General features: G+C 39.0%; 2 protein-coding genes across 3 annotated transcripts in view; both read left to right on the plus strand.

The window, feature by feature from the left end:
* The window catches only part of LOC104930283 (CD166 antigen-like), a 9239-nt gene extending 1366 nt beyond the window's left edge, over window positions 1-7873 (plus strand). For both annotated transcript variants that reach the window (XM_027286935.1, XM_027286936.1), the window contains exons 3-8: window positions 5503-5718; window positions 6032-6253; window positions 6340-6600; window positions 6749-6860; window positions 7030-7105; window positions 7321-7873. In XM_027286935.1, coding sequence (XP_027142736.1) covers window positions 5503-5718; window positions 6032-6253; window positions 6340-6600; window positions 6749-6860; window positions 7030-7105; window positions 7321-7662 — 1229 coding nt within the window. In that variant the 3' untranslated portion in view covers window positions 7663-7873. The remainder of the gene's footprint in view (window positions 1-5502; window positions 5719-6031; window positions 6254-6339; window positions 6601-6748; window positions 6861-7029; window positions 7106-7320) is intronic.
* Window positions 7874-8613: 740 nt separating this feature from the next.
* irgq2 (immunity-related GTPase family, q2) lies at window positions 8614-11184 on the plus strand. Its single transcript, XM_010745047.3, has 2 exons — window positions 8614-9176; window positions 9807-11184. The coding sequence occupies exon 2, from the start codon at window positions 9809-9811 to the stop codon at window positions 10946-10948; it is 1140 nt and encodes a 379-aa protein (XP_010743349.3). The 5' UTR covers window positions 8614-9176; window positions 9807-9808; the 3' UTR covers window positions 10949-11184.
* Window positions 11185-11239: the final 55 nt, after the last annotated feature.

Genomic DNA, 11239 nt, shown 5'->3' on the forward strand with positions numbered 1-11239 from the left:
CCGGCTGACAGTCATGTGTTAAGAGTGATTACAATCTATATATATATATATATATATATATATATATATATATATATAGTATATATATATAGATATATATATATATATTTTATATATATAACACACACACATATATATATATACACATATATATATACACATATATATTATATATAACTATATATATATATTATATTATATATATATATATTATATATATATATATTATATATATATATATATATCTATTTAATTATTATATATTTTAGATTTTTTTTTGCCTTTTAGCCTTAATGATGTACAGCTGAATGACAGGAGCAGGGGGCAGAGAGAGGGGGAGTGACACGCGTAAATGGCCGTCCCATGCAGGACTGTAGCCTCCACACACGGGCGGGCCGCTTAACCCACTACCCTACTGACCGCCCCGAGTGATTACAATATTTTGTCCAATTTTTTTTTTGTCTCAAAGCTGGAATCTCTCTGAAACTGAACTGCAGTGCTGACGGTTCCTCTCCGCGTGACGACACTGGAACAGCCACATTTGTCATCCCTCATGCGACAGCAGAATCTTCGGACAGTACACCTGTTAAAGCAACACATCAGAATGACACCCTGATGAAGGAAGTAAACGTAACAGTGACAGTGGAGAACATAGTCACAACTGTTCTTACATTGACAATTTGCTAATGCATTCTTCATTATCCGGTATCCTTGTAACCTGAAATGATACTGAATAAACTCTTGTCTTTAAATGCACAATGGTCTGAAAGTGCTGTTTTAAACATTTTATTGTATTTAGTCATTAATACAGAGCTGAAAGATTTTTTGCTCTTAACCTTTTCTATTTGCCTTAGGCTTGGGTTTTTACCCTCAGACTAAAGCTTTATGTTTTGAATATTGGAAATTGCATTATCTATTAATTCAATGTATTCAAATGTTTATCTCAAAGATATGAAGATACCTGAAATAACTGGAAACATAAAGGAGGGTGATAATTTGAATCTGACATGCAATGTTGAAAGTGACCCTCGAGGCCAAAACATCAGCAATGGAACTGAAAACTGACTGCGCAGAACAAACACCGTTTTTCCACTTCTCATCCCATGATGTAACGCAAAACTTGCCGGACAGTACATCTGTACAACACAACAATTAACACAATGTGACCTCATGAAGTAGGCTTTTAAGTATACTGGCTTCATATAACGGAAACTTGTTGTCACCTACTCGGCTTACCGATTCTGTTTTCTTTTTGCAGTGTACCCAGAGATCCTAAGCAGCTCGTGCACAAACTCAGTCAGGAGTTCTGACCTGTACGTGTATCGTTCAGGGCTTTCCTTTACCCACCAACAAATGGAGTTGAACCATATTGTGAACTCTATCTTACCACAGTGTCAAACCATACAATCAAAGCAGCACCTTCACCCTAAAAAGAAAAAGGCCAAATTAACACTAGTGTCGAGTGTGGTCAGCAACGGGAAAGTAAAAATGACCTTCAAATAGACAAAGAAGAAGAAGGTACCAGACTCTGAATGTTTCTTTTTCCCTCTAATCCCCCATCTAAATTGTGTTTGGACAGTCTTTAATCACACTCTAGGCCAGTGTCATTAGTTTTGATTTATGTATTTATTTATTTTGACTATTTTTTCCCCCCTTTATTCCAGATTATCTTAAACAATCATAAGAATCGTGACAGAGCTGGAAACCGCGTTGCATTTTTGATTGGCATTCTTCTTCTTCGGTCACATGCTGTTTGATAGAACATGCCGAAGGTACACTTCAAAATTTGCCTTCATGTCCTATTTTTGCAATTTTTAAATTTGATTGTCTGTGCCTATCCAGTGAAAACGTGTAAAGTAAATAGTCAATAGCCACTATATGAGATTAACAATCTTTTATACTTTGTATCATGTTTGTCGCTGTTTAAATTTCTCCGCAGAAAAAAAAACGAGGACCAAGGAAAATCTGGCTGAGACTGGTGGACTGGAGATGGTGACAAGTGACGGGATCTCACTGGTATTTATATTTCTACCTTAGTTAAATGATGTGTAGGATTTAACCTTGTTACATTGGTATTTGAGAAGTCACTGTGTAAAACAGCAGAGTAGGACATTTCAGAGAATCAATGTATCTTCATGCTGAAATGAGCCTTTGAGGTGGTTTGGACATCTAATTAGAATGACTAATTGTTGATGATGACTTCATCACTTCTGTGTTGTACCTGATAGATAATGCTGACCATGTAGTGGAAGGTAATCAGGCCATTGACCAAGAAGCAGCTGAAGCAGGAGGAGCTGTGGCAAGCAGGGAAATCGGACGTGGAGTACTCCAACCTTGATTTCTCCTTGATTAAAGACAGACAGGACGCAACAAGGGAGACACCCGGGACCACAGAGACGGAGTACGCTGAAATTAAAAAAGCAATGACGGGACAAGATGGAGAAGGTATAGAGGAGGATGAGGAGACAGGGCATTGTGCGCCAGTTGTGGAGGAAGAAGAGGATGTAGCACTGTATTCCACTGTAAAGGATGTAATGGATGACAGTTTTAATGAGGATAGTGCTGGTTAGCTGTTTTAGGATGAAGTTAGATTGGATGTGAACAAAATTTGTTTCTGCAAACCAAACTGAGCCGTGGTAAGATTAAAACCAAAGGACATTGTTTAACTGTCATAATGTAGTCATCATCATTTTGTGATTCAAACACTGTAACCAGCACTGACCACTGTACAGTGGTTTATAAAAGAGCATGCATATTACTGTACAAAGAAAAAAAAAACACACTTCAAGACTGTATGCAAAAAAGCTAAAGAGCTGGTTGTGACAATCACTTCACGGTCTACATCTGCAGAATTGCTTTCAGTGTGAAAACAGGACTTGATTATGTTAAATATAGCAATTTAAACTTTTTATTTTAATATTTTTATATATCAGGCATTTCACATAGAAAGGTCTTTCGTATACAATGTTAGGATGCCTTTATTTTTTAAGTCTATGCTTGTTCATACAGTGTAAAAGTTGTTTGACATTTTGCGCTGATCACAAGTTAAAAAGTTAACAAGAAGTAAAATGCCATTTGTTCTGTACTGTATGTATTTGCAATTAACTCACATACTGTATTGGTGTAGGAGCCTAAAACAAAAACATGTCTGCAGTGACAGGAAAATCATGGTGCGAGAGGATGTGAGCCTAAAATAGCATCTGAAACATGTGTCAGATGATTTGCATTTTGGGTTCCTCTTAGTAGAGCAAAGACAAGACTGCAGCTTGAAGACTGCCAAGCTCCCTATTAATATTCATCTGCTCCTATTATTGGAAATGGTTCAACTTTCATTACAAATGAAAAGAAAATGAACTCACATTGCTGATCGTGTTTTTGTGTGTGGTGTGTGTGTGTGTGTGGTGTGTGTTGTGTGTGTGTGTGGTATCCACAAGTGGGAAGGTACCCACAAATAAACATTCTTTGCAGTTCTCAACATACCCACAAATCTGCAAATTTAAATCGTCATTTTTTCATACACCTTTTACAGATGTGTCACACTTTGGTTGAAACTTATTCTTGTTTTTTTTTTTTTTTTTTTTTTACAGTGACAGCAAACACAGATATGTAATAGATCCTTAAAAAAGGAGAAAAGTTGTCTTGTTTATTCATATATTTTCTAAAAGGTACTTTATGGCTATGCTAATGATTTCTCTACTTCTTATTGCACTGTAAAATACATGCCATTGCTTTAATAATGAAATAAAATAAAATAAAACATTAATGTAACAAATCATGGTGCATTTTAAAACGGTGTTTGTTTGCCACTTGCATCACATGTGTGGGCCTTCTCGTAGTCTTATGCATTAATGATATGATTCTGGCACTATACACCCAGCAGGCGCTGTATGTACTCAAAGTTATTTGGATTAAGCCTGAGCTTATGGGATTAGAATGTTCCACTAGCTGGACAGACCCTTTAAATAGATCAGCCTGACACTGCAGCTGCTTTAGAGTGCAGAAGAATCAACATTTAACAACTGAGAAACAAATATTACAACCGCAGTCCCTGTTTTCTTTCTGCCAGAATCTGTAGGTGAGTGTGTGTTTTTTTACACAGCCTGTGGCATTTGTTTCTATTAATGAACCATACATTCAGTTGATGTGTAAACATGATTAGTGCTAAATGAGTAGATTTCCTGTGACACCACAAAAATATAATTTGCTCCCTTGCTGAGCAGTTTCAGGTTTCTGCTATGAGTATGTTACGTGGTTATAGTGCAAAACAGGTAGATTAAAATCTTTCTTTTTTTTGATATGTTGTAGATGTTTTTCATTTCCATTGTTAGACCTTGATACTAGTGAGCATGGCTTACTGTTTGGTTCAGAAGCAAGACAGTTTCTTTTTTTCCTTCCAAGCTAAGTGGGCTACATAGTTAATTTATTTCCTTTGTCTGTTTTTTATGATCAACAGTCTGCACAGGATGTTTTATTTAAAAAAAAAAATATGAGTCACTTCCTGGGCCCTTGGGATATGCGCTTCAGCGCTCTGGTGGAGTCACAAGTATTATCGGCAAACAGCCGCATTGCGGCCAGAACATATCAAACAGCCATGCCCAGTTAAGATGTTTAGACCAGTATAGTGAAATGATACAGTTTAATGCTTGGTTTGCAAATATCCCCAAGTATTCATATGATATTCTGCTCAGTTCTATACTAAAGGGACTTCAATGTTTATTTTTCCTCCACAGAATGGCTGATGTTTTCCAGAGGCCTCAACCTTCTTGAGACCCTCCCCAAAGAGTCCATAGAGAACAATAGTATCAGATGTCAGGGATCAGTGGAAGATCTCCTGATCAGCACGATCACACTTAGCTGTGGTGGGAGACCGTGTAGATGAAAAAGCCACTTTCATATAAACTCCCCTTCGTGGCCTTGGACCTGGGAGATGGAGCGCTCCATCTCCATCCCCTGTTGCCCCAGAAGAAGTGGCCGGCTACCCTACACCCTAAACACCCTGACTTTCGCTGTGGGATCTGCCACCCGTTCCATCCGGTCCTCCATTTCATAACCAGAGGGATATCATGGATCAATTCAAGTTTCTACCGCTACAATGCCCCTCTGACATTCCACACGACACCCAACCAAACCAACAGTGTACATGTGTCCTCGAGGCCCGTTCAGCAGCGAGAAACATGGTACTTTCTTACTCTGCTACTGAGAGATGTTGATCGGTTTTGTTGACAATGTTGCCTGACTTCATCACCTCAGTAAACAATTTATGTTTGATTTTATTTTTATTCAGATTATTTTTTTGGGCCTTTTATGCCTCTAATGATAGTACAGCTGAAGATAGACAGGAAGCAGGGGGCAGAGAGAGGGGGAGTGACACGCAGTAAATAGCCATCCCATGCAGGACTGTAGCCTCCACACACGGGGCGGCCGCTTAACCCACTACCCTACTGACCGGCCCAAGTGATTACAATATTACAATATTTTGTCCATTTTTTTTTTGTCTCAAAGATGTCAATGAATCTAGAATCTCTAAAGAGACAACCCTAAAATGGAGTAGTACTCTGAAACTGAACTGCAGTGCTGACGGTTCCTCTCCACGTGACGACACTGGAACGACCACATTTGTCATCCCTCATGCGACAGCAGAATCTTCAGGGCAGTACACCTGTAAAGCAACACATCAGAATGACACCCTGATGAAGGAAGTAAACGTAACAGTGACAGGTGAGAACCTAGTACAACTGTTCTTACATTGACAATTTGCTAATGCATTCTTCATTATCCGGTATCCTTGTAAACCTGAAATGATACTGAATAACACTCTTGTCTTTAAATGCACAATGGTTTGAAAGTGCTGTTTTAAACATTTTATTTAGTCATTAATACAGAGCTGAAAGATGTTTTGAGATTTTTTGCTCTGAACCTTTTCTATTTGCCTTAGGCTTGGGTTTTTACCCTCAGACTAAAGCTTTATGTTTTGAATATTAGAAACTGCATTATCTAATTAATTAAATGTATTCAAATGTTTATCTCAAAGATATGAAGACACCTGAAATAACTGGAAACATAAAGGAGGGTGATAATTTGAATCTGACATGCAATGTTGAAAGTGACCCTCGAGGCCAAAACATCAGCAATGGAACTGAAACTGACTGGCAGAACAACACTGTTTTTCCACTTCTCATCCATAATGTAACAGCAAAACTTGCCGGACAGTACATCTGTACAACACAACAAATGGACACAAATGTGACCTCATGTAAGTAGGCTTTTAAGTATACTGGCTTCATATAACGGAAACTTGTTGTCACCTACTCGGCTTACTGATTCTGTTTTCTTTTGCAGTGTACCCAGAGATCCTAAGCAGCTCTGGATGCACAACTCAGTCAGGAGTTCTGACCTGTACGTGTATCGTTCAGGGCTTTCCTTTACCCACCATAGAATGGAAGTTGAACCATATTGTGAACTCTATCATTACCACAGTGTCAAACCATACAATCAACAGCACCTTCACCCTAAAAGTAAAAGGCCGAGGTAACACTAGTGTCGAGTGTGTCAGCAACGGGAAAGTAAAAATGACCTTCAACATAGACAAAGAAGAAGAAGGTACCAGACTCTGAATGTTTCTTTTCCCCTCTAATCCCTCATCTAAATTGTGTTTGGACAGTCTTTAATCACACTCTACAGGCAGTGTCATTAGTTTTGATTTTATGTATTTATTTATTTTGACTATTTTCTTCCCTCTTGATTCCAGATTATCTTAAAACAATCTTAAGAATCGTGACAGAGCTGGAAACCGCCATTGCATTTTTGACTGGCATTCTTCTTTCTTCAGTCACATGCTGTTTGATGAGAACATGCCGAAGGTACACTTCAAAATTTGCCTTCATGTCTTATTTTTTGCAATTTTTAAATTTGATTGTCTGTGCCTATCCAGTGAAAACGTGTCAAAGTAAATAGTCAATAGCCACTATATGAGATTAACAATCTTTTATACTTTGTATCATGTTTGTCGCTGTTTAAATTTCTCCTCAGAAAAAAAACGAGGACCAAGGAAAATCTGGCTGAGGCTGGTGGACTGGAGATGGTGACAAGTGACGGAGATCTACTGGTATTTATATTTCTACCTTAGTTAAATGATGTGTAGGATTTTACCTTTGTTACATTTGGTATTTGAGAAGTCACTGTGTAAACAGCAGAGTAGGACATTTCAGAAGAATCAATGTATCTTCATGCTGAAATGAGCCTTTGAGGTGGTTTGGACATCTAATTACAATGACTAATTGTTGATGATGACTTACATCACTTCTGTGTTGTACCTGATAGATAGATGCTGACCATGTAGTGGAAGGTAATCAGGCCATTGACCAAGAAGCAGCTGAAGCAGGAGGAGCTGTGGCAGCAGGGAAATCGGACGTGGAGTACTCCAACCTTGATTTCTCCTTGATTAAAGACAGACAGGACGCAACAAGGGAGACACCAGGGACCACAGAGACGGAGTATGCTGAAATTAAAAAAGCAATGACGGGACAAGATGGAGAAGGTATAGAGGAGGATGAGGAGACAGGGCATTGTGCGCCAGTTGTGGAGGAAGAAGAGGATGTAGCACTGTATTCCACTGTAAAGGATGTAATGGATGACAGTTTTAATGAGGATAGTGCTGGTTAGTTGTTTGAGGATGAAGTTAGATCGGATGTGAACAAAATGTGTTTCTGCAAACCAAACTGAGCCGTGGTAAGATTTAAACCAAAGAGACATTGTTTAACTGTCATAATGTAGTCATTCATTATTTTGTGATTCAAAAAACTGTAACAGCACTGACCACTGTACAGTGGTTTATAAAAGAGCATGCATATTACATGTACAAAGAAAAAAAAAACACACATTCAAAACTGTATGCAAAAAAGCTAAAGAGCTGGTGTGACAATCACTTCACGGTCTATATCTGCAGAATTGCTTTCAGTGTGAAAACAGGACTTGATTATGTTAAATATAGCAATTTAAACTTTTTATTTTAATATTTTTATATATTCAGGCATTTACATAGAAAGGTCTTTCGTATACAATGTTAGGATGCCTTTATTTTTTAAGTCTATGCATTGTTCATACAGTGTAAAAGTTGTTTGACATTTTGCGCTGATCACAAGTTAAAAAGTTAACAAGAAGTAAAAATGTATGCCATTTGTTCTGTACTGTATTGTATTTGCAATTAACTCACATACTGTATTGGTGTAGGAGCCTAAAACAACTAAACATGTCTGCAGTGTGACAGGAAATCATGGTGCGAGAGGATGTGAGCCTAAAATAGCATCTGAAACATGTGTCAGATGATTTGCATTTTGGGTTCCTCTTAGTAGAGACAAAGACAAGACTGCAGCTTGGCTGTCACATACTGTAGGCATGCCTTTCTGAACCCTATTAATATTCATCTGCTCCTATTTATTGGAAATGGTTCAACTTTCATTACAAATGAAAAGAAAATGAAACTCACATTGCTGATCATGTTTTTGTATGTGTGTGTGTGTGTGTGTGTATCCACAAGTGGGAAGGTACCCACAAATAAACATTCTTTGCAGGTTCTCAACATTACCCAACAAATTTAAATCAGTCATTTATTTTCATACACCTTTTACAGATGTGTCACACTTTTGGTTGAACTTTATTTCTTTTTATTTCTTTATTTTTTTTTTTTACAGTGACAGCAACACAGAAATATGTAATAGATCCTCAAAAAAGGAGAAAAGTTGTCTTGTTAATTCATATATTTTCTATAAGGTACTTTATGGCTATGCTAATGAGTTCTCTACTTCTTATTGCATTGTAAAAATTACTGCCATTGCTTTAATAATGAAATAAATAAAATAAACATTAATGTAACAAATCATGGTGCATTTTAAAACGTGTGTTTGTTTGCCACTTGCATCTACATGTGTGTGCCTTCTCGTAGTCTTATGCATAAATGATATGTCTACTGCACATATACACCCAGCATGCCTGTATGTACTCAAAGTGATTTTGGATTAAGCCTGAGCTTATGGGATTAGAATGTTCCACTAGCTGGACAGACACCTTAAATAGATCAGCCTGACACTGCCGGTGTTTTAGAGCTGCAGAAGAATCAACATTTGACAAGTGAGAACAAATATTTCAACCGCAGTCCTGTTTTTTCTCCAGATCTGTAGGTGAGTGTTTTTACACAGCCTGTGGCATTTGTTTCTATTAATGAACCATACATTCAGTTGATGTGTAAACATGATTAGTGCTAAATGAGTAGATTTCCTGTGTCACCAAAAATATAATTTGCTCCCTTGCTGAGCAGTTCAGGTTTCTGCTATGAGTATGTTACGTGGTTACTAGTGCAAAACAGTAGATTAAATCATTTTTTTGATATGTTAGATGTTTTCATTTCCATTGTTAGACCTTGATACTAGTGAGCATGGCTACTGTTTTGGTTCAGAAGCAAGCAGTTTCTTTTTTTCCTCTAAGCTAAGTGGGCTACATAGTTAATTTATTTCCTTTGTGTCTGTTTTTTATGATCAACAGTCTGCACAGGATGTTTTATTTAAAAAAAAAAATTATGAGTCACTTCTGGGCCCTTGGGATATGCGCTTCAGCGCTCTGGTGGAGTCACAAGTATTATCGAGAACAGCCGCATTGCGGCCAGAACATATCACAGCCATGCCCAGTGGATGTTAGACCAGTATAGTGAAATGATACATTTTAATGCTTGGTTTGCAAATATCCCCAAGTATTCATATGATAGTTCTGCTCAGTTCTATACTAAAGGGACTTCAATGTTTATTTTTTCACAGAAATGGCTGATGTTTTCAAAGGCCTCAACCTTCTTGAGACCCTCAAAGAGTCCATAGAGAACAATAAGTTATCAGATGTCAGGGATGCAGTGGAAGATCTCCTGATCAGCAGGATCAACTTAGCTGTGGTGGGGGACCGTGTAGATGAAAAAGCCACTTTCATAAACTCCCTTCGTGGCCTTGGACCTGGGGATGATGGAGCAGCTCCATCTCCATCCCCTGTTGCCCCAGAAGAAGTGGCAGGCTACCCTAACCCTAAACACCCTGACTTTCGCCTGTGGGATCTGCCACCCGTTCCATCCACTTCTCCATTCCAACCAGAGGGATATATGGATAAATTCAAGTTTCTCCGCTACAATGCCACCTTCATGACATTCACACAGACACCCCAACCCAACAGTGTACATGTGTTCCTGGAGGCCCGCTCACTTCAGCGAGAAACAGTGTACTTTATTCTCTTAGCTTTAGCAAAAGACACAGAAAAAAGCCTAGAAGAAAAGAGGAAATCCAGTCTGGAAGTGCTTACATCGCAAGGTGTGGCACAGCCTAAAGTCTATGTGGTGAGACCCTCCACCCTGGAGAAGTTTGACTTCCCTGGCCTGTTGGAAGATATGGGAAGAGACCTTCCAGAGATTCGAGCCAACGCCCTTCTCTTGGCTCTGCCGACACTTACCTCGACTCTAGTCGTTCAGAAAAAGGAGGCGTTCAAAGCACTGGTATGGGCAGCTGCGTCGCTATCTGGCGGAGTGTCAGCCATTCCTGTTCCCCTTGTGGCCTCCATGGTGGATTCAAGTGTAGCAGTACGAATTCTAACAAAAGCACAATTATCTCTCTGCCTGGACAATGAATCAGTCGAGCGTCTGGGCCGACAGCGAGGCATGGAACCAACAACACTCAAAGGGCTGCGGACTTGTGTACTGTCGGTGGAGGTCACCAAAGGTGAAGTGAAAAAGCGGCTGGCTGCGGCGGAAAAGGACTTGGCAGGGGCTTCCTCAAAGCTGGTGGAGATGGCGATGCCTCGACATGCCCGTTCTGCCAGCCGCTCCTTCACTGCCATGCTGCAAGCCTTAAACGGTACCATCGATGAAATGGCAGCTGATGCTGAGAAGATATTGGCTGCTGCTCTTAGGGATGGGAAGTGAAGTCAGATGTTTTACCCTGTATGTAGTCTTTCCTGTTTATGTGTGATTCACCTTTACTTTGATGTTCGGAGCTGTAATAAATGCATTATGCAGAATTCACATTCACATTCTGAAGTCCTAAAGGACAACACTGTAAACACTATGTATGCATGCATTCTGCAAATAGATGAAGTTGCTTCTGATGTGATGGCTTCTTGCAGTCATGTGTTATTGTCTTGCGTGCAGTTTTTTTTTTGTTTTTTTTGCACTGGCTTTTAAAAGCCAAACTGAATTTGTGGTAAGCTTCAAGCG

Source organism: Larimichthys crocea, chromosome XIII (genome assembly GCF_000972845.2).
Source record: "Larimichthys crocea isolate SSNF chromosome XIII, L_crocea_2.0, whole genome shotgun sequence".
In the NCBI taxonomy this organism is placed as follows: Eukaryota; Metazoa; Chordata; class Actinopteri; family Sciaenidae; genus Larimichthys; species Larimichthys crocea.